Raw genomic sequence first — 25,034 nt, forward strand, 5'->3', positions numbered from 1 at the left:
AATTTCAAAGGAAGGCCATTTAGGATGGAAAATGATAAAGTGTGTTATTTATGTTTTATCTTTACAAATTGAATGGATAGCATTTTATTACTGATTTAAAGACATAATTACCTCCTCCAATAGAACCCCTCAAAATTTTTAAAAAATGGTTAAAAGTGTTCTGCCCCAAACCCTAATAATACCATTTCTGTGAGTCAAATTACTTCCTAGGACCCATTCTGTGGACTCAATAGTGTCTTATATTCATCTCCCTTGATTTTGTAATCTCTGTTAGCCTTTCAAGACACCAAAAAACAAACAAACAAACAAAACAAAACAAAAAACTACAGACTAGGTGGCTCAGACAACAGACATTTATTTTTTCCAGTTCTGAAACACAGTAGTCCAAATCAAGATTGTAGCAAGTTTAGTTTTTTAAAACCCTTTCTTCTTTGTTTTCAAATGCCTACCATCTTGCTGTGTCCTCACATGAACTATTCTCTCTGCAAGCACATTCGTGGTGTCTCTTTGTGTGTCCAAATTTTATCTTCTAAAAGGATGCCAGTCAGATTTGCTTAGGTCCCAGTCCAATAACCTTATTGTAATTTAATAACCCCCTTAAAGGACTTAGCTCCAGGTACTTCACATTCTGAGGTACTGAGGGTTAGGGCTTCATATGAATTTTGTGGTAATGCACTTCAGCCCATAACACCATCTGAATATAATTCTCTAAGATTTTGCTGATTTGCTCTCTTATTTTACATATTCATTATTACAGCAGTCAAGTTGTTTCTCTATTACAAGGATTTCACCACTTTATATCCAAATAGTCATCACGCCTAACAAGTGCCTGTGTCTGCTCATTCTCATGGTAGTATAGTCAGGCTATTTTTTTTTTTCTTACTCAATATGATGTTCCTATGATTGTCATGAACTTTCACAGCTGCCTGCACTGACTGTGGTACTGACAGGATTGGGGCCACACCAGGACATCTTTGTTACCTCATTGCAAATGAATATGAATAGGCTGCGGAGAAGTTGAATTTGACAGTCTGAAATTAGAAACTAACTCTCAGGAAATGTTAGCACTGGAGCAAATATCTGTCAGTAATTAGCTAAATCCCGAGACATGGCGAAAACAATCTTGTAAAGAGGAAAAAAAAAAGAAATGGATATCAGACTTTAAGGAATATGTACATTTAAGGAATATGTACTTCAGATGAGGCTGCTGTAAATAAAATAGCAAGGTTGGCAAGAAAATTATGATAAAACAGTGGCAAATAAGCCAAGAAAAAAGAAAGTTTCAATTAAATTTTCAGTGTTAGCTCTGTTTAAATCGAATTCCTATACACCAGTTGATTATTATAAAGACAAATCATTCTAAATATCTGTGTATATTATTTAACATTATGCAAATATGAGATTTCATAGAACAATATATAACTGAAATGTTAATTTTCTTTTTAGGAGAATCTTAAAATGCTCATTTTTAATTAACCAATGCTTAGAGGAGATAAGCCTGTTAGAGCATATGGAAATCTACATTTTCATCAATTGTATATTTTTTTGCTCTGGGCCTTTGTTTTAAATTATAATGAATGCATTAAAGAAAAATATATGGTTGTTAAAATAAACAGAAATAGGATTCAAGGTTATGTTAGTGTTCCAGAGATATTTAACAAGAATGGATACCAGGAGGCATTTATGATAATCTAACTTTATAAAAGTTTCATAGTACTGAAGATTCATTTTCCCGGTGACACAAATTCCACACTTGTGACCTGGAACAGTGATAGTTTTTTAAAGGCTAATTAAATTAAATTGTTATTAAAACTGGTGATACTGAAGTACATACAGGAAAAAATTAAGAATGTTTGATACTGTTTATTAAAAGAGAAGTATTAGGGATTAATGAGGAGCAGTTTACATAGAAGACTTTTTTAACTGAACAATACAGAAAAATTAAAATTCAGTTTTCATCAAATGAACAAAATTGCTTTGAATGTGAGTGCAATCAAGCAGGCAGACTTGAGTATAATTAAGCAAGCAAGAGGGTGGTTTTACAAGTGGGATGGCCAAGTATCAAATGTGTGTGTGTGGGGGGGGGGTAGATGTATAGTTTAATAATTTGTTTGAATATGGTGAGAAATGACTTTTAAGTCTTTTTTGCTTTCTCTTCTTATATCAACCTGATTTTTGGTAATAAACTCTTGAGGCGTATGACTGTGTTCAAACATTCTACACTAGAAAAGCTGGTCCTCACAGACAAATTTTTCTCCATGAATTTCTTCAATTTAAAGGAACACATTTCTTCAACATGATTTGTGCAACTGGACCTAATGTTCAGTATGTTTATCACTCTCTCTCTTTTTCTCTGCTTGTACCTCTTGTTCCTTCCTCTCATTTTTTGTTATTGCAGCTTCTAGATTTAAGAAAATAGAATCTGAAGCATAGCTTGTACATATCAAAGAAACCCTGTTTATTCCTTATACTATGTTAACAGGAAACTGTTACTACTTGATAGGTATATTAATTTTAAAAATTATAAGTTAACAAAACCATAAAAAACAAGATTTTTTTTCCTATCTTGAAAATTGACCTGCATATACTAATGGAGGGGAAGAGAAGGAGTTTAGTCTTTCTGGATGTGATGAATTAAGGTAATTGGAAAAAAAAAGAATTTATATTTAACAGTTTAAACTTTATTTTCTTGTTTTGTACAATACTTTAAAGCTTATTACCATAGTTTTAATTTCTTTACTTTTTATATTGCATTAACATATTATTTTTGACATTAGCTACTTAAATCTAGTTCTTTTCACAGGCTTTATTTTAAAACAATATAAAATATAGGTATGTTTCGATTCAACACTAAGAGAGATCAAATAAGAAATTATAAATGAATAGTGTTGTTTTCATTTCTATGCCTCTTTCTCAGTATGCTCATTCATTTACCCATATATATATGACATTAAAGATCTTAGAATTTGAAAATTAAATTAATCTCTGATCTTCAAATAATATAAAAAAGATATTAGTTTTTGATATAAACAAATATATCTCTCTCATATCATGGTTTTGCTTGCCTTACATGTACTTACTACCTATATTGTAACAGGTGGTTATTTCCCACTAAAATATATTGGCTTCCTTCCTTCAGGGAAGCTAAAACCTAGTGGGGAGAATGTCTAAACAATGAAAAATACAGCAATACAGAAGGTCAAGGGCCAAGAAAAAGGCTGTGTACGAACCCATGTATATTTTAAGTTGCAAATGATGACCTTATGCTGTTTTATATGAAAAAAAATGTCATAAAAATAGTGTATCTATTATAGAAGAAATTCATGTCTAATATGGGAAAGTTAGAAATTTGATATAAGTGAAAGAAAAAAATATTCTAGATGGTTCTTATTCAGTATTCATCATTGTTACTTCCAATTTAATAACTCTGTAGATAGCTTTACTAAATACCATAATATTATGCATATTTTATAGTAATGTGTCTTTTCACTCATTATATCACAACTGTTATTCCACCCACACCTCTGAGACCTCTGACACATCTTAGTCAGATTTTGGAGGTGTCTATTTTGAATTATTTTCAAGATAGAGACTCCCAGGTTAGTTACAATTTTATCTTTATAGATTAGTAAACATGCTAATGTGGTAGAATGGACTTATATTACTTGGTGGTTCTGATATCAAGCTTGGCTTGACGAATAAAGTCTGCATGTTGCTGTAAAGGCATTTTTTGGATGTGATTAACATTTAAATAACTAGACTTTCGATAAATCAGATTACCCTTTATAAGGTAGGAGGACACCGTCCAATCAGATAAAAGCTTTGAGAAAGCACTGAGTGAGGTCCCCTGAGGAAGAGAGATTCTTTCTCCAGACTGCATTTGACTCAAGACTGAAACCTCATCTCCTTCCTGCAAACTACACTTGTACCTTTTCTCAACATGTCTGTAGCCCTTAGATTTGATTTACTGCTAACCATTATCTGGCCCCTCATAATATCTGGACATGTGAGTAGATAGTTTAGGGAGAGATTAATTTCCAGGTGGGAAGACCAGATCACAATCAACCAAATTTTGTAATGAAATTATTCACCTACAATAATTTCTTAGGCAGGTCTGCATTTTATATGAAGTTTTCTTTCATTACTAGAAAGACAGTAATATTGAATTAGCTAGTTAAGTATGAGACACATGCATAATTGGAAAGCTGACAGTGTGATGGGAAGACTACACTACATAAACTTTCATCAATTATGGTTTGACTTAATGGAGTTAGAAATCAAAATGGCTCACTTCTTCATCTTTACTTACTAATGCTGTGTTCTCAACTCACTTTCAAGGAAGCAAAGTAAATTTCATAATGTTCATTGGCTCTCACATATGTTAAAAGCCCTGTTCCTTATCTCCAAATGTTTATCCTAGAAGCTATTGCACTTGTTCTGGATAAATGGAATTTTCTTTTCATGTTTCTTTTGCTTATTTATTATGCAGCTTATTATAACCTCTAAATGGGAACATGAAGTACAAGAACAGTTGAATCATTTTCTGGAAATTACACTAATACAAACGAGTAAACAAAATTGTATTTTCGATGACATATAAAACGGCACAAATTTTAATGACCTTCTTAGTGAGACACTTATTAAGGATTAGTAATTTAAAAGACCTTGGAATTATTAACCTCTGTTATGGATTTGGGAAGGACAGATTATGAAGACTTCTTTCTCTCCTTGATCCTAGATTGAGGGGATAACTTTGAATAGAAAAATTTCACATGTCCTCAATACTCTCTGCTTGGGAGAGTTTGACACTTCAGAAGTCATCGCTCTTTCAACAGTGGTTAGCACTTTTATAAACAGGTATTCTAAAGAAGAACCTGTCAGCTGCTCCTAAGGAAAATTCACAGCTGCTTGCTAAACCCCACCACTCCGATAGGTAATTATCAAGTGTCACTTTTAATGCCCTGTTAGTTTGGAATACTGCAGCCAAATATCCCCACCAAGTAGCATGAGGTTTCCTCTAGCAACCAATGTTGGATCTTCGCCTAGCCATAATCCTGGCACATATGTATGCCTCTTCCGTTATTTTAAGCTGTTTGTGCCACTTGACTACATGCCAATGAACAACAAAATTCTGGCACATCATGTAGATTAAATACTCTTCCTGAGATCTACCATATCTACTGATGATCTGCTCCTCAGAATGGGCGTGAGCCTTCTGACTATTTCATTTACTATTAAAACCAGAAACCATGTCATTAACCCAGGTTACACTCTTAGACTCTGAATGGTTCGTCATTTGTGTCAGTCGAAAAGGCTGTTTGGATCAAGTATAATTTCTCCCAAAGAAAATACATCCAGCCTGAGAAGCAGGAGGTCAGGATAGGCATGAATGAAAACTATTATGAAGATAACACAAGAATAGCGTGGTGTGTGTGTTTATGTGTCTTTGCTTTAAAACAATTGAAAACAGTAATCTAAGTAATCATAATTAATTTTTTTGTACAAAAAATAATGTAAGGGATTTTAGGTAATTTGGTGAATATTAATATCTTAATTTTTAAAAAATATATTTTATTGATTTTTTACAGAGAGGAAGGGAGAGGAATAGAGAGTTAGAAACATCGATGAGAGAGATACATCGATCAGCTGCCTCTTGCACACTCCCCACCGGGGATGTGCCCGCAACCAAGGTACATGCCCTTGACCAGAATCGAAACTGGGACCCTTGAGTCCGCAGGCCGACGCTCCATCCACTGAGCCAAAACGATCAGGGCAGCATCTTAATTTTTTACTTCGTATTGTTTTCTGTGACTTAAGCACAATGTGAATATCACAAAAGTAATGTAATTGTTAACAAGATAATTTGCTTTTGTATTTAATGATAATATCCAACATATTATAAAATCTTGAATAAAATTTCCAAAAAATAAAGCCACATTAAGCAGCAGTGATTACTAGAAATATTGGATTATTTTTACATGACTCTTGTAAACAATTAAAAAAAAATTTGGATTATGACATGTTTGTTTTTTTTTTTGTCCCAAAAGACCAACTTATAGAAACTTTTTAAATATAAACATTCAAACATCTAAAGAAAATGTGCAAAAGAGTGCCTTTACTATTACATGCCATTATTCTTCTTGTTGTCTTTCAGGAATACACAATTGATATTATTTTTGCCCAAACCTGGTTTGATAGTCGTTTAAAATTCAATAGTACCATGAAAGTGCTTGTACTTAACAGTAATATGGTTGGGAAAATTTGGATTCCTGATACTTTCTTCAGAAATTCAAGAAAATCTGATGCTCATTGGATAACGACTCCTAATCGTCTGCTTCGAATTTGGAATGACGGACGAGTCCTATATACTTTAAGGTAGTACTGTTTTAAAAAGTGTCATTGCTCTAACTTATTTTTCATGCTAATATTTGGTCAACTCATGAATTTCCCCTTTTTAAAGTTGCAGAGTAAGTAAGACCTATGATGCTCCTTTTATACATTAAAATGAGTATGGTGAAATTTTTTTAAAACACTCAAGTTCAGAGTAACACAGTGATTTTTTTTATAATGTAGTAAAGAAAGTCTTTAAGAAAAGTTTAAATGAATGCTGATGTGTACGATTCAGGTTTATCTAATTCATTGTCATGAGCATATCTAATGGGTTATTCTTAAGGATAACTCATAATGGAAAGATGTTCATGATAAGTTAAGAGAAAAACTTATCATACTTAACCATGTACACTCTGCTAATTGTTTGTGTGTGTGTGCACATGCACAAGCCCATATGTATGTGTATTGATCCCCTGAAGCACAAATTTTTAACTGTAAAAAGACATTCTACTAACTGGATACAGAGATAGTTTAGTTGGCTAGAGAGGGAAATGTTAGAATTATCTAACTCATTTATGAATGTTATAATATTGCCACTTAAGATTTAAAGATTATATCATTATTATTTCCTAGTATATCAAAGTTCATTATTGTAGGCCAAAATTATGCTTGACAATTAGAGAAAATATTTACAATATTTGAAATTACTTCTCATTTTTAATATTTATTTTTTCCATCTAAATAGATTGACAATTAATGCAGAATGTTATCTTCAGCTTCATAACTTTCCTATGGATGAACATTCCTGTCCACTAGAATTTTCAAGCTGTAAGTGATAAAATACATAATAATTTCTTAGATCAACAGATATATAGAGACTAATGAGAATGACAAAACAGCATATCAAAATGTCTGGGATGTAGCGAAAGCAGTAATAAGAGGGAAGTTTATATCATGACAGGCCAATATCAAGAAGCAAGAGAAATACCAAGTAAAAAACCTAACAGTAAATCTTAAACACCTAGAAAACAAAGAACAAAAATGACCCAAAATCAACCTAAGCAAGGAAATAGTAAAAATTAGAGCCGAATTAAAAGAAATAGAGAACAAAAAGGACTACACACAAAAAAAATTAATACAATAAAGATCTGATTCTTTGAAAAGATTAATAAAATGGACAAACCCCTGGCAGACTCACTAAGGAAAAAAGAGAAAAAACTCATATAAACAAAATGGGAAATGAAATAGAAGTTACCACAGACATCACAGATGTACAAAGGTTCATACTAGAGCATCATGAAAGACTATATCCCACCAAATTCATTAACTTACGAGAAATGGATAAATTCCTAGAAATATATTACTTTCTAGACTGAATCATAAAGAATTGGAAAATCTAAATAGACTGGTCAATAGAGAGGAAATTAAAACAATCATCAAAAACCTCCCAAAATATAAAAGTCCAGGACCAGATGGCTTCACCAGTGAATTCTACCAAACATTCAAAAAGATTTGATACCTATCCTGCTCAAACTTTTCAAAAAAAAAAAAAAAAATGAAGAAGAGACAATACTTCCTAACATTTTATGAGACAACTTAATGCTGATACCTAAAATTGCCAACGATAACACAAAAAAGAAAACTATAGACCAATATCTCTGATGAATACTGGTGCAAAAATCCTAAATAAAATACTATCAAATGGAATACAACAATACATTAAACAATTAATACATTACGATCAAGTGGAATTCATTCTAGAGGCACAATGACGTTTCAGCATATGCAAATCAATCAATGTAATATGCCATGTTAACAAAAGATTAAAAAATCATATGACCTTATCAATAGATGCAGAAAATGCATCTGATAAGATACAATATCTATTTCTGATTAAAACACTCAATAAAATGGGCATAGAAGAAAAGTACCTTAACATAATAAAGGTCATATATGAGAAACCGTCACCTAATATCATAGTCAGTTGTGAAAAACTGAAAGTTTTTTCTAAGATTAGGAATAAGACAAGGATGTCCATTCTCACCACTCTTATTCAACACTAGAGGCCCGGTGCACAATATTTTTGCACAGGTAGGGTCCCTAGGCCTAGCAGGTGATCAGAGCCCATCAGGGTCTTCTGGCTGCTGGCCAGGGCCTTCCTTTCCCAGCTGCCAGCTGCCAGCCGGGGCCTTCCTTTATTCCCCAGTGCCCCCTGGTGGTCAGCGCACATCCTAGTGATTTATCAAACTCCCGGTCTCCTGACCAAACTCCCAAGGGGTTACTTTGCCTATTAGTCTTTTATATATATACTAGAGGCCCAGTGCACAAAAATTTGTGCACTCGGCTCGGCGGGCGGGGGGGGGGGCGGGGAGGGCGGCGGGGGGGGGGTCCCTCAGCCCAGCCTGTGCCCTCTCACAGTCTGGGACTCCTCGGGGGATGACCATCTGCTGGCTGAGGCCTGCTCCCCAGGGGATTGGGCCTAAGCTGGCAGTCAGACATCCCTCTGGCAGCCCGGCAGCCCTCGGGGGATGTCCACTTGCCAGCGGGGAGCAGTCCTAAGCTGCAGTCAGACAACCTTAGCGCTGCTGAGGAGGCAGGAGAGGCTCTCACCACCACTGCTGTACTGGCAGCCGTCAGCCTGGCTTGTGGCTGAACAGAGCTCCTCCATGTGGGAGCTCACTGACCACCAGAGGGAAGCTCCTGCATTGAGTGTCTGCTCCCTGGTGGTCAGTGTGTGTCATAGTGACCAGTCATTCCCAGTCATTCTGCTGTTAGGGTAAATGTACATATTACCCATTTTTTATATAGAATAGAGGCCTGGTGCACGGATGGGGGCCGGCTGGTTTGCCCTGAAGGGTGGCCTGAATCAGGGTGGGGGTCCCGCTGGGGTGCCTGGCCAGCCTGGATGAGGGGCTGAGGGACATTTTCAGGCTGCCCACACCCCCTTCAGGGTGGGGGTCCCCACTGGGGTGCCTGGTCAGCCTGGATGAGGGGCTGAGGGACATTTTCAGGCTGCCCACACCCCCTTCAGGGTGGGGGTCCCCACTGGGGTGCCTGGTCAGCCTGGATGAGGGGCTGATGGCTGTTTTCAGGCTGCCCACACCCCCTTCAGGGTGGGGGTCCTGACTGGGGTGCCTGGCCAGTCTGGATGAGGGGCTGAGGGCTGTTTTTAGGCGGGCCAAGCCTGCAACTGAAGCTCCCAGTCTCTCCTATTTTTCTTTTTTTTATTCTGGGATTTATTTACCTTCTGTAATTAAAACTTTGTTGCGGCTCCAGCTCCGAGGCCGGCTGGCTGAAAGCAGGTATCTGGGGTTTGTTTAGCTTCTATAATTGCAACATAGTTGCTTAGAGTGCAGCTCAGAGCCCAGCTGCAGCAGGCGGGGAATCTTGGCTTCCTCCATCACCAGGGCAACCAAGCCTCCTTTTGGCTTCAGCTGCGGGGCTGCCGGCCGCCATCTTGGTTGGCAGTTAATTTGCATATTGCCCTGATTAGCCAATTGGAAGCATACCGGAGGCATGGTTAATTACCATGTTTGTCTATTATTAGATAGGATATATAGCTAGTCCTGGAAGTCTTAACAAGAGCAATAAGGCAAGAGAAAGAAATAAAAAGCATCCAAATAAGGAAGAAGTATGACTGTCACTTTTTGTGGGTAATATGGTTCTATATATAGAAAACCCTAAAGACTCCATCAAAAAACTGTTAGAAACAATAAACAAATACAGTAAAGTTGCAGGATACAAAACATACAAAAAAATCTACTGCATAAATATTTTTATTTTTATTTATTTATTTTTTAAATATATATTTTATTGATTTTTCACAGAGAGGAAGAGAGAGGGATAGAGAGTTAGAAACATCGATGAGATAGAAACATCGATCAGCTGCCTCTTGCACACCTCCTACTGGGGATGTGCCCGCAACCAAGGTACATGCCCTTGGCCGGAATTGAACCTGGGACCCTTCAGTACGCAGGCCGACACTCTATCCACTGAGCCAAACCAGTCAGGGCTGCATAAATATTTTTAAAGAAGCAAAATATAAAATAATAATTCAGTAAAGCAGCACTCAAGTAGAGTTCAAAAAAAATAAACTGTTTTTTTTTCCCAGAAATGCATACCAAAATATCTATAACTACAAAAAATTAAAGAATTATCTGAGAAAGCAGGCTAGTGTTTACCTCTAGTTGGGAGAGGAAATGCTATATTGGGGTTGTCACATGAGTTTTCCTGGATGCTAGCAGGGTTCTATTTCCTAATTTATGTGGAGTCACATGAATTATCATTATTCTTTAAAATATACACAAGTTTTATGGGGTATTTTTTGACATATAGTAGAAGAGTGAAGAAGAATTTCAAAAAATTTGTCTTTGGATAATGTTGGTCTGGTAACTGTAACAGATTTGGATCTTGCTAATTTATATATTTCATTTTAATATATTATCTAGATGGATACCCTAAAAATGAAATTGAATATAAGTGGAAAAAACCTTCTGTAGAAGTGGCTGATCCTAAATATTGGAGATTATATCAGTTTGCATTTGTAGGGTTGCGGAACTCAACTGAAATTTATCACACAATCTCTGGTAAGAAAGAAACACAAAATTAGTGAAATAGCATTTGTATGTCAATCTATGGGTTGGAATCTATACTTTTGTATTTATTTTATAACCAAAATAAAACCTTTTTTTTTTCTTTCAGGGGATTATGTTATCATGACAATTTTTTTTGACCTGAGCAGACGAATGGGATATTTCACTATTCAGACCTACATCCCATGTATTCTGACAGTTGTTCTTTCTTGGGTGTCTTTCTGGATCAATAAAGATGCAGTACCTGCAAGAACCTCACTGGGTACGACATATAATATTATGCTATAGTGTCAGGGGACTTTTACAAATATTTTAATGTGATAAACTTTATTGTTGAATATTAGAATATTCCTCTACACTACAATCAAGCAAAAATTAAGTTACTCTACTGCAATATAGTGTTGAAATGCATACATGAAAAGCAAAATGAAATAGGAATGCAAAGAACTTAAAACTTCAGAAAATATTTTTATTGTTCCACTACTAGAGGCCAAGGAAAGCATGCATACACAGCAAGAATTAACACATAAAAATCATACAGAATCACTGAATTTAATTTAGTCAACAATTGGAATCACTTTTCATCAAGATTTTATTTTCTTCTTTTAGCTGGATCACTAATAGCCAACATTTATTGACTAGTGTGTGTTAAGAAGGCTTTGAAGTGCCTTACTTACTCTGACAATGGTGCTAATGAATAGTCAACTGTTCTAAAGGGCAGGTTGCTGAAAGGAACAAGAATCTTTTTGTTGTTGTTGTTATTACTCCTCACCCAAGGATATTTTTTCCATTGATTTTTAGAGAAAGTGGGAGGGAGGCTGGGGGAGAGAGAGAGAGAACTATTGATGTGTACCACATGTGCCAGGGCCAGGGAAGGAACCCACAACCCAGGCATGTACCCATGACCAGGAAGGAAACTGCAACCCTCTGGTGTACAGGCCAGTGCTCTAGCCACTTGGCAACACTGGCCAGGGCAGAAACCATTATCTTATAGGCTTTGGTAATCTATAGACTGTGGACGTAGTCTGTGAATACTTCTGAGAGTTTCCTGTAACATAACACTGATTTAAAAGGTAATTTGTAATTCACACTTGATATAATAGACTTTTGTTTTCATTCTTTAGCAACCCATTACAATAATCAACATCATATAAAAAATTTTTTCTAATTACTATACATTTGTTTAAAAAACTAAAGGCCCAATACACAAAATTCATGAAAGAGTAAGCCTTCCTTCCCCCAGCTGCTGGCACTGGCTTCCCTCTGGTACCTGGGGTCTGGGCTTCTCTCTGGCCTCCAGCAGGCACCCAGGACCCAGGCTTCCCTAGCAGCCTGGCTTCGTCCGGAAGGTCATCCAGAAGGACATCTGGTCTAATTAGCATATTTTGCTTTCGTTATTATAGATGACACCTTAAATTCATGCATTAATATACAATGACAACTCACTGATCAATTCCCAAGAATACAATAGTGCAGGAAGTGAATCACATTACTGAAAATTGTGTCTTACAAAACAAAGAAAGTTAGAGCTTTTGCTTTTTTCAACAGCAAAGAGATTTTCATTTTGTTTCTATGATAGCTGGTGAATAACTTCACTCATAAATACAGTAAAATGCAAATCACATAAAAGTAGCAAGATAAAGCCCGAGGCATCCAGCTCTATGCTTGGAAACGCATTTCCTTTGGGAGTCTAAGCAGAAATGTAGACATAGCTAGTGGATAAAATGCACTCATACCTGAGATTTGTTTTCTATTTAAAATAATTGTAATTTCAAATTACATTTCATGCCAAGGGAAAAGAAATGATTGTAGATTATTTATATGCTACTTTGAATATAACAGGTATTATATTTTTGTTTTAAAACATTTTTCTTGTATTTTTCCAAAAAGGATTTGAATAAATTAATTATACTATTGGGTGTGTCTGAAGCCAAAAATCATATTCCACAGTTTCATGAAAGAAAATAGCCAGTTGTGGAATTTTTGCATGAATTAATATTTTAATATTAGTATATCAAGTTTAAAGATAAGTGATACTCAGATCTATCTTGAAGAATATCTTATAACTGTGGATCCTATGTAGTTGGAATATAAAGCTTTTTATATTTGAAGGAAAATTCTCTGAGCTCATTTATTCCACATTGCATTTTTACAAACTTGTATCAAATGCTTTTGATGAAAGAGGCAGCGTTCTAGGCGCTTTAGTATTATCAGTGAACAATATTTGTGAAATCCTCATGTCTATGGCATTTATGTTTTTGTGGCATATAGAGTTAATGTACAAATATAAAAAGCATAGAAAAAAATTCAATGAGTAATAAAGGTTATAAAGAGAAAGCAAAAAAAAAATGGCTAGAGAATGGCACTAGATGTTGATAGACATAATGTTTGGTATTTTATGTGGATTCAGGCTAGACCTCTCTGAGGAGGTAACAGGGACTTAGGGCAGTGCGGCAGCTGGCCTGGTGGATAACCGGTAGAAAGATGGTGGGGGCAGGGAGAACAGAAGGTTCTGAAGCGGACCTTCCTCGCCATGCCATGCTTGGAGTTCAGAAAGGTACCTGTGGCTGGGGCTGACTGAGAAGTGGTAAAAAATGAAATTAGAGAGGTGGGCAGTGGTGTGATTACATAAAGTTTAGTAGGTTTTTCTAAGGACTTTAAGGACTTCTTGGTTTTTATTCCAAATGTGGTAGGAGATTATAGGATTTTGAGCAGGAAAGCCATAGAGGAAACATTAGTGAATCTGCTTAATAACACGATAGAATTCAAAAGACTAAAATTTTCCAGAGTATTTCATAAAATATATTCTAAAAATAATATGTATAATAATGCCTTCATATATTTAGATATTAAAGCATGACCTTTTAGATAACCCTTGGATCAAAAGAGAAATTAGAAAATATTTCAAAATAAATTTAATAGATATTTAATATATATATAAATATTTGCAAGACACAGGTAAAGCATTGCTTAAAGGGAAATTATAGCTTTAAATATGTTTTTATTTATTTTTAGAGAGAGAGGGAAGGAGAAGGAGAAAGAGATAAAATCAATGATGAGAGAGACACATAGATTGGCTGCTTTATGCATGTCCCCTCCTGGGGATCGAGCCCATAACTCAGGCATGTGCCCTGAGCTGGGAATCAAATCCGGGGCCTTTTGGTCCACAGGACAACTCTCAATCCACTTAGCCATACCAGCCTGGCAGAAGTTATAGCTTTATAATGCTGATATTAGGAAGGAAGAAAGATTTAAAGTCTATAGTCTAAGTATCCCCTTTAAGAACACATAAAATAAATACCTTTTTGCAGGGCGGGGTAAAAGTAGGTGTACAGGCAGCCTTGTGACAGTTAAACATCGAATAGTCTGTTACTATAGAGCAAGGGAAGGATGGGTACAGGGAGTCACGTCCTTGCAGTCCACGGAATTTAGATGACTAAAGCACGGACAGGAGAACACATTGAACATAATGTAGCTATGGTTACCAGTATTTTTCCCCTGTAAATCACAGTAATCATACCCTTTTGTGTCCATTGTTTATTGCTGCTCACAATATTGCCAAATCAGAAGAAAGGATGAAAACGGTCTGTGAGGCTATTTTTCATCTTCTATTTGTTTCCCTCCCTGCGCAGGCATTACCACAGTTTTGACCATGACCACTCTGAGCACCATAGCCAGGAAGTCCTTACCTAAGGTTTCCTACGTGACTGCGATGGATCTCTTTGTTTCTGTGTGTTTCATTTTCGTTTTTGCAGCCTTGATGGAATATGGCACCTTGCATTATTTTACCAGCAACGAACGAGCAAAGGCTGCTAGAGACAGAAAGCTAAAACACAAGGCCTCGGTACGTTAAAAATCTTTATTTTCTAAATGGCAATGTAATATTAGAGCTACTGTTTAAATACTCATGTTATACTTACTTAGACAAGTATGGGTGCTTGAGGAACCCTGACAAAATATAAACAAAAATAAAATGAAACTGGAGCACCTCACATTGCCCACCAAGGAGAGTGCATTTACTAGTGTATTTCCTCTTAGAAGAGACTCTTGGATCACCTTTGTAAAGACTGGTTTCATGTGCTGTGAATTTTTCCAAGTGCTAGGTTCTTATACCTAAAAAAAGTGTTTAAGATCATTCTTTAAAGAGATCCTACATTTGTGTTTAGAATTTGAAAAACAGGTGGCCCACAAAATTAACTTACCTTGTAGAGACAAAGATTCCTCTTTAACATTGGTATTCAGCTGTGTTTGAAAGGCATAGCCATACAGGTTTTTTTTCTTTGTTGTTTTTTTTGTTTGTTTTTTTGTTTCTGCATATTTATACTCTACTACTCCCTCTTCCCTATCATGTATCTATCCTAACATATGTCACATCAAGTTGATATAATTGATTCTAAGATACTCAAGTGTTGGATGATTGACTATAATTTCTTGTTATAAAGGCCACTTTAAAACCTTCAAGTAATACCTAACAATGATCGCATCAGGTGTTCCTCTAAGTATTTTGCATGTGTGATTTCATTATGCTTATATGAGTACAAGTTCAGTAATCTGCACAAGGACAGCCGCAGGAAGGGAAGGATCCATGACTCACACCCAGGTCTTTCTTAGTGCCAGAGCTCAAGTTTGTAACCCTTATTACCTTTTCTCAGAGAACTCAGAAAGTAAACATCCGTTTCTCCAATATTAATTTAAAAAGGCACTTCACTGCTGACTGCAGAAAATGATTTCAATGTGGATTTGTTCCAAAATACCCAAATAAATGACAACTGTATCAAATAGCCACGATAAGCCTCCCATAGTGTTTATACAGTGAGGCATAGAGTTTTCCACATTATCTCCTAAGCTTGTAAGTTCTAGGATTTGATGAGTTTTTTCCCCTCCCCCTTTTTCGTTAGTTTCTTTATAAAGCTTTGCAATACTTATAAATTATATTTTACTTTTCATGTAATACTCTAAGGCACAAATCTTTGTGAATTTGTTTTCAGACTCCCACAATATTCCAAGAAAGCAGAGTGCAGTAACTGGCAGTACACATTTGAGAACTTACATTGTAGAATTAGCCTACGAGTGTCTCAAGTTGACATTATTTTAACTTATGCATAGCACATATTATAACCCATAAGTGGGCAAATTATCAAAGGACAATGATGTCAACCTTAATATTGATTCGCTAAATTTTAGGTAAGGAAAAATGCAGGTTTTCTACCATTTTCTTTGAATCAAAGCCAATCATCCTCTTCTGGATTTTCCATTTCATCATATATTCATCCATAGCTCTGTTCAGGTACTACCTTGAAATTTTACTTTTGGAAATTGGGAATGAAAGTCAGTCAGTGTACAATATCACATGCGTTCTCTAATCTAATTCTAAGAATATCATGTAGGTACTATTTTTTATAGCATCTAAGGACACTCAACCAATAAGTGGCTGCTGCTAATCACTTTGATTCTACATCATGCACTCTCAATCACATTGCATGTCACATTTACTCAGGAAGCTACAAACTGGAGTGCAAACTGTACTATTATGATAATCATTCGTTCACCAAATATTTATTAAAGTCACCCTTGTTCTAAGCACCGCTTTAGAATAGTTATTTGATATAAAATATACATGCTGTGTATTCAAAATTTAGCATAAGGCCCAGGAAACAAAAATACTAAAGGTGAAAAAATAAGGAATAAAAATTAAATGAGGACACATATGTAATACCTTAATCAATGAAGAAAATAATAGATATAGCACATTAAAAAATAAGTGAGCCCTTTGAAGCACTATATTTAAAACCCAGATAAAAGTTAAATTTGACCTAGTATAATTGACTACCTGGGTACAAAAATTATTTTCTTTAGAGCTATCCATAAGAAAGTTCTATAGTCTTTACTTTCTGTGCTTCATGAGCTCTTTCAATAGTAAATGTCACTTTGAGTGAAAAACTGAGATCAGTAATCAAATCTGACTCCCTGCCTGGTTTAGTCATATATTCTTGCTAATCAGGTAAATCAATATGAGTACACTTTTATTAAGAATAGACACCTCTGCTTGCTATTTTCTCAAATATCCTATCTAAGAGCTTTGTGTATCTGATTTTCTTCTGTTTCAGTCACAGTAATCAAATGCACAACATAGACAGAGTTCTCTCTCTCTCTCTCTCTCTCTCTCTCTCTCTCTCTCTCTCTTTCTCTCCCCGTCTCTATTTCTCTCTCATCTTTCTCTTTTTCTCTCTCTCCCCCTCTCCCCTTGTCCTCCTCTCTCCTCCCTCCTCCTTTCACCTTCCTTCCATCTCCCTACATTTCTTTTTATAAGCTCAAAATTCTGAGTAGTTTAAAATACAGTATTTTTCCTTTTTTAACCTTAAATTACTATGACAATAGTCAGACCAAGACTAAAAACTTTGACTAGAGTCAGTGAATGGTCAATAAGTCTGTTATTGAGCAAAACCAAAAATCCCCTTTGTTGATGTCTCTATGACGACTTAACTGAGGATCCCAGAATACCCCAATTTATGAACAGAATGAACTGGTGATTATAATAGAATCAGGGACATGGAAAGGGAATGGACTGACTATTCTTGGGGGGGAAAGGGGTGTGGGAGATTCGGGAAGAGACTGGACAAAAATTGTGCACCTATGGATGAGGACAGTGGGTGGGGAGTGAGGGCGGAGGGTGGGGCGGGAACTAGGAGGAGGGGAGTTATGGGGGGGGGGGAGAGGAACAAATGTAATAATCTGAACAATAAAGATTTAATTAAAAAAAAACAGCTGATATTTTAACACAATAGATTTTTTGGCTTCAGTGAACCTTCTTAGAAAAACATAAATCAATTAGGATGCTTTGTACTTTACTAGCCATATGATATATCCTTCCTTCCTTCCTTCCTTCCTTCCTTCCTTCCTTCCTTCCTTCCTTCCTTCCTTCCTTCCTCCCTCCCTCCCTCCCTCCCTCCCTCCCTCCCTCCCTTCCTTCCTCCCTCCCTCCCTCCCTCCCTCCCTTCCTTCCTCCCTCCCTCCCTCCCTCCTTCTCTCCCTCCCTTCCTTCCTTCCTTCCTTCCTTCCTTCCTTCCTTCCTCTATCCTTTCTTCCTTAAGTAGTTCTTTTCTCTTTTCAACATTCTTTTCCTTCTTTAATTTTCATTGTGATTGTCAATGACATTTTGATTTGGTCCATGTTCCCATCCAATATATGTCATTATGTTTTTATTTCTACTCAATAAAAATATGATTTTTGTATGTTTGAGTCAACATATATTTTCCAAAACAAAACAAAAACCAAAAAATGAAAAGTTAACTGTGTTGGAACATGTAATAAACATTATTTATGAATCAGGTAAAGGTCACATTAATACAATAGTAGTAAACTAATCATTACTAACTGAAGAGTAGTTAATTTTGAAATTAGAATACTCAACATATAGATGATTAGAAAGCTCAGGAAACTATCTTATACTCACACCAGTGGCCTGGTATACCCACTAGAGGACAGAACTTATTAATAATCTCTCAATTAGATTAAAATGTAAAATGATAGAGATTTATTTCACCAGCCATGAACAAGACACTTAGGAGAGAAGAATGATAGAATGTGTTTTCTGCTTTCAGGATCTTCAAATCTAGTTGTAGAAAAGTACAGTAGACATGTAAATGCCATATAACAAAGTGCAATACAAATAGCAGCCCAATGTAAAAGTCAAAAGTAAACAAAGATACTCCAAGGGAATTAGCAGTTAAGTGACTGGTTTCAAATACTTCTTCAGACGCAGACTATTTCCTATGATGTGCATAAGTAAAGCATATTTTAAAGGATATGTTTTATTGAAATATCTTGATTTCATGCTCCAACCCAGTGAAACACTAACTTAACAAGTGTGTAGTGCTGAGATGAGGCTATATGCAGCTCTTCTGGGGATGGACATGTCAAATATTTAAGGCCATATTGTGGTCCTGTATATTATTTCCATTCTTCCTACCTAAAGTCAGTGTTGGTGGGCAAAACAACTCCCACACTCTGAAACTTTGATGGACAGAACAAATTCCACATCCTGTTCCCATTTCCTGAGCCTTTTCTGAAGTGTGGCTTCCTTGAGTCAGCTTTATCCATTGGCCTGTTTCCATCTGTTCTTTGCCTTTTATAAACTCATCACAAATTCTGACATGCTGATGGGCAGCTCAGCATCACCAAGACTCACCTTTATTTGTTTTTTTAAAAAATATATTTTATTGATTTTTTTACAGAGAGGAAGGGAGAGAGATAGAGAGTCAGAAACATCAATGAGAGAGAAACATCGATCAGCTGCCTCCTGCACATCTCCCACTGGGGATGTGCCCGCAACCCAGGTACATGCCCTTGACCGGAATCAAACCTGGGACCCTTCAGTCCGCAAGCCGACGCTCTATCCACTGAGCCAAACCGGTTTCGGCACCCTTATGTGTTTTTAACACTGAAGTGCATTTTGTAAGTTTTGAAATTCTGACTATTATATAATATCAATAACGTGACCTAATAATGTATTCTATTCATATTACTAATATTTGATAACATATAATTAATGATGTTAACATATGATGTAATAATTATATCATGTAAATACACACACATATAATTTGTACATAAATGTTTTATTTACTATTTAATAATATTTAATTGATAGAAGTATGTCTTGGTACTTAAAATATACTTTGTATATTTAACCAAGTTACTCATATATGTAATATAGTGTTTAATATACAACCAGATAATATGCATATGTAATAAGAAGAATGTAATCCATTTTTCAAAATGTTACATTCAGCTATATTCTTAGTGACTTTTGAAATAACAAAAAAGGTATGTTCTCAAAACTTTATCATTCAAAGTAAGAGTAAATTTTATTTAATTTTGTCATTTCTTTTTTTTATCACTTAAACTCATTTATTTTTTCAATCCTTGCTATTTTGGGAGCGGGCAGAGGATATTTACTTGAAGGGTTACAAGCTGGGTAATATAGTTGCACTTCAGATAAATAAGGTTTGAAATGCTTGTATTCTGATTAATCTTTCAGTAGTTTCTGGGTGACAGATCTGCCAATCAAAATATTCATTTTAATGGTATTGCATCAGCTCTTAACTATTTTTTCATCACTTATAATGTATATTTCTATTCACATTAATCAATCATTAAAGTGTAGCTTCTCTCAATTTCTGAATTTTTGGTGTTTTGAGGGGACAGCAGGAAACTAGAAAATTGTCAATAAAGGTGTCACTGTCATAGGAGGTTTCCATGACTTTGACCACTAGAGATTAATCCATTTTTTAAGTGACTCACTTGCAATTTTTCTCTCTTTGTGCACGTTAGTGTTTAATCATCCCTTTCATATACAATCGATATTTTCTGACAAACACACTATATTTCCATTTATGGCAGTTCTCAGTGATATATGAAATGTGTTTTATACCATATACCCTTGAAATTCCCAAATAACAAACTTGTATTTTAATCACTTTTCACTCTGATGAGCATTTAAACTATTTAAGTTTTAAGTGACAGGGAAATGAATACAAATGTTTCCGTTTTTTACATCATTTTAGTGCGCCACTAAAATTTAGGAGTCTTATAAAGTATCCACAAGTGTCAACCTGAAAAGATCTTTCATTAACATTTAATAAACGCTGTCTCTGCTTTTTATGATACATCTAAGCTGGTGGAGTCATGAATTTATTTGTGTTTAGGGCATTTCTCCTTATCTTCAGGCTGCACATTTTGTTTTTAATATGGATATTATGACTTGTCTGATGCATTTATCTTTTTAAAATATCACAAAATGTGATTATTTGCTTCCGTTTGCATACACTGAATTTTTATAATTTAGTGGTTTGGAGTCTATATTCCTCTTTAGAAATAAAATGGATTTAAATGTAAATCCACATTTTAAGAAGTTATAAGGTTTTGTTTTTCACTTTTAAAATATTCCCATACAATATTTATTTGTCATGGCTTTGTGATATATTTATTTTAAATTTAAGACTAAAAATATATGAACATTTTCATTAGAAGAATTTAGATAAGATTAAAACAATTTTAATAATGTCAGCATTGTACTTGCTGTTTAGACAATAAAACCACTGATTATAATAAGCTGTAAAATGTCATCTTAAGATAAGCCCTAAATATGCAGAAGTTTTGAAGAATAAGTGTTACTAAAACTGCAATCTCCATTCATATTTTACTTGCCATTATATTCAAGGAGTTATTCATGTTTTTTCTGATAACCTTTTTTTTTTTTATAAGATCTGGGTTTTTATTGTTGGTTGTTTTAACATACTTTATAGCCAATTATGATATAATAGAGGCCCAGTGAATGAAATTTGTGCACGGGTGCGGTCCCTAGGCCTGGCCAGCAATCGAAGTGCCAGTATCTGGGATGGAAGGGCAGGTCCCAGCTGACCTCTGGTCCCTGAGCAGCACCTGGACCCCTGGGCCTCCACATGCCCCACCCTGCCTGAGTCAGGGTGCCTGAGTCCCCACACGGAGATGTGGTGAGCACGACCAGATGCCGCGGGCCAGGGTGCAGCATGGGCCTCTAGGCCACCCAGCGATGCTGCACGGAAGCCAGGCGATCAGCGCACTCTCTCCCGGCTGGCCTCGCAGACCAGCTTCTGCATGAACCCATGGGGACCCCAACTGGTCCCTGTGGCCCCAGTGGCTGCAGCCCAGCTCACCTAGAAGAGGTCACGCGGGTGTGGAGTGGGCTCCTCGTGGCACCTGGCATCTGAGCGCGGGGGCTTCCCTGCTGGGCAAACCCTGGTGTCCCAGGGGAGGGTGGCAGGGGGAGTGAGAGGGAGTTTGGCAGACACCCTGCATTCTCACCACACTTCCGTTTCCATCACCTCTGCCCTAGTAGCCAGCAAGAGGTCAAAACCTCCCATCCAGATGCCTCAGGAGGTTGGTTGCTAACACCCATCCCCAGTTCTCCATCACAGCCCAGGGCCCGGCCCCCCGATTGGGTGATCAGGGCCTGCTGGCTGTAGGGAGGGATCCAGGAGGTTGGCCACAGGCCCCAAGATGGGAGCTGGCCCTCAGCACCCCTGGGAAAGCGTCCATGTCCACCAACACCCACCCCCAGTTCCCTGTCCAAGCCTGGTGCCTGGCTCCAATTGGGTGATAGGGGCCTCTTGGTTGGGGGGAGGGACTGGAAGGTTTGCCACAGGCCCCATCTGGCAACCAGGGCCCGCGGGTCAGGGGCAGCTCCTGCATTGAGCATCTGCCCCCTGGTGGTCAGTGCCCATCATAGGACCGGTCGTTCTGGTCCTGCTGGTTGTTCTGTTGTAATGGTTGCTTAGGCTTTTATATAGATGCTGTTCAGGAATCAATACAAGCAGTAACAATACTAACATTAAGCATTGCCTATTGGCAGCTGAATGCTTGCTATGTTTCAAATGGTTTGCTTGGTGCTTTGTGTACATTATCTCATCTGATCACCAAATAGATCCATGTGTTGTCATTGTAACTTGTATAGCAGAAGGCACAGAGGCATAAGAACAGTCACATTTCCTGTTCAAGGTCATACACAACTCTATTGGCAGAACTGGGATTTTTGCCCAAGCCGGTCTGACTCCAAAGTGATTGTTTTAATGTATCATAGTATCCTGGATTGCTTAATTTTTATATTTAAAAATGTTTTCTTATTTAATTATTATTCAGAACCTGTTGTCATAAAAATTAATTTGACATGTATCCCAAATAATCCTGGTAATAATAGTAAGATGGGCAAGATGAAGCCTGATCATTTTACATAAGTTATGAAATATACTCATCACAGCTATAAAAATAAAATTAGGTGCTAATATAATTTTAGCTTTGTGGATAGCTACATTGGTAAAATTAGACAAAGTTTGAACTCTTGAGTTTTTAACTCCTGCCCATTCTTTCCCCAAAGTATGATGCCTTGAGCTTATCCACTACCACAACCCCCATTACATCATTTTTTAATTCACTCACAGTTTCTCAAAACTTGTTTATCAAAATGTCACCTTTGCTATTTTTCTCAATATTACTAAAATAAATAACTTGCATAATATAATATAATAGCAAGTAGACATTTATGGCATTGTAAATGTTTCAGAGTAAAATATCATAGAAATATAGTTTGTTTTAGAATACAGTTATGGTTAATATTTTAGTGGATCATCTTTCTGAAGGTTTAGCATATATTTCATCTCTGAGAGTTTATGTGAAATCTTCGATATGTAAAATAATACTAAGTTGTGTGTTGCAAAGTAAATAATATAAAAACGCACTAAAATTGAATACTTTTTTCTTTTTCTTTTTTAATAATATATCTATTTTTTATTGTTGACAGTATTACAGATGTCTCCCATTTCCCTCTCTTCCTTTACCCCCCTCCAAGGAACCCCTACCCACCCCCTGCAGGTCTTAACCACCCTATTGCCCTTGTCCATGGGCCCTCTTTGATTTTTCAAACCAAGATTATTTTCACTGCATTCTCTTAGAATTCGCCTTGCGGGGACAGATTGATCTTTTTTATAATGCTGTTCTCTTTCTCACTTATTATGTTACACAGATATCTCCTGGACTCCACCTTGGATCCACTCTGATTCCAATGAATAGCATTTCTCTGCCACAAACAGAAGACGATCACGGGTACCAGTGTCTGGAGGGCAAAGACTGTGCCAGCTTCTTCTGCTGCTTTGAGGACTGCAGGACAGGGTCCTGGAGGAAGGGAAGGATCCACATCCGCATTGCCAAAATCGACTCTTATTCGCGAATATTTTTCCCAACAGCCTTTGCGCTGTTCAATCTGGTTTATTGGGTTGCCTATCTTTACTTATAAGTTCTACTTGCTAAGAAAAAGCATAAGAAATTTGACTAAATCCAATATAATCTATTGTACTTCAGTAACATGAAGTTTAAATGTAAAATTCAGAGAAACCAATGACCAAAATGTGAATATTATTGTAATCGTTTTAAGACTTTCATAGGTCGGTAAAGTAGCAATTTGCATATTAAGTTACTTAAATTTAGGTAACACAGATTACTTGTAAAATGCAATCTATTAAAATACTCATATATTTTTACTTAAATTTTATTTATTTTACTTAAATCACATTAGGACTTTGGATTATGTTCCTGGATTCATATTTTAAAGACATAATAATTTTAATACATGATTTATTTAAATATGGTCTATATATGAGTGAGCCTATTCTAAATGCCTAATATTTATGGAGTAATTTTTCACCTAGAAAATATTGTTAATTGTTTTTTTCTTTCTTTTTATTTGTATGCCCTATTTGGAATAGAGGATTTTAAAAACCTAAAGCCATGATTTCCTGGGATTTATTTTCAAGATGTTTAACTCCAAGGAAGAAATTAACTTATTTATAAACTCTTTATTAATTAAATAATAACATGCCAATTTTACATAATTAAAAGGCCAATTTTTTATCTGTTTTAGTGAAGTCTATTTCCTGACAGTATTAACTAGAACTCTTGTTACATTTATTTTTTTTTTACTTTAATTTATTGAGGTGACATTCGTTAGTAAGATTATATATAATATTTTGATGATTTACAAACTAGGATGGACACCACCAAAGTCATTTTTTTAAAATACAAAGTAAAAAATATAAGATTGTTACATCTAACCATATTATGCTCTACTTCTTAGCATTTATGTAGTAAAAGGAGTTAACACTGAAATATTTAGCTCTCTCAAGACTGGAATTAAATGGAGAAAGAATTGATTTTTTTCTGTATGCTCTGCAAGTGTTACATTCCCTAAATTAACAAAAACACTGAGGAACTGTGCTTTGTGGTTAAAGAATTATTACCTAGCAAATTGAGTAACAGTTCATACCGAGGGCATGGTCTTAAATATGAACTATTAACATTTTTCAGACTAAAAAAGTTCTGGAAACACCATTTTAGGAATTTGTCATATATTGCCTTTTCCATCTCCTAAATTTGGACCCTGTCAGTTTTACAACTTTGTTATAAATCTTTATAATATTCTCTTTTCTAGGAGATGGTAGCAGGCTAAAAAAGTCAGGTTAAAGGTGGAATATGTTAGAGGCACCTCTAATGAGCATGAGTGTGGGGGCCTCTAAATTACTA

The 25,034-nt window shown here is 36.0% G+C and overlaps 1 protein-coding gene across 2 annotated transcripts in view; it reads left to right on the forward strand.

The window, feature by feature from the left end:
* The window catches only part of GABRG1 (gamma-aminobutyric acid type A receptor subunit gamma1), a gene marked incomplete at both ends in the record, with an annotated part of 46,260 nt that extends 22,509 nt beyond the window's left edge, over window positions 1-23,751 (forward strand). Inside the window, 6 exons of one of the 2 annotated variants that reach the window (XM_081101988.1) lie at window positions 6,155-6,375; window positions 7,076-7,158; window positions 10,779-10,916; window positions 11,032-11,184; window positions 14,555-14,766; window positions 23,482-23,751. In XM_081101988.1, the coding sequence (XP_080958114.1) occupies window positions 6,155-6,375; window positions 7,076-7,158; window positions 10,779-10,916; window positions 11,032-11,184; window positions 14,555-14,766; window positions 23,482-23,751 (1,077 nt within the window). The remainder of the gene's footprint in view (window positions 1-6,154; window positions 6,376-7,075; window positions 7,159-10,778; window positions 10,917-11,031; window positions 11,185-14,554; window positions 14,767-23,481) is intronic. The other variant, XM_081101989.1, reaches the window with a different exon arrangement.
* Window positions 23,752-25,034: the final 1,283 nt, after the last annotated feature.

Source organism: Myotis nattereri (genome assembly GCF_964212035.1).
Source record: "Myotis nattereri genome assembly, chromosome: 1".
NCBI classification, from domain to species: domain Eukaryota; kingdom Metazoa; phylum Chordata; class Mammalia; order Chiroptera; family Vespertilionidae; genus Myotis; species Myotis nattereri.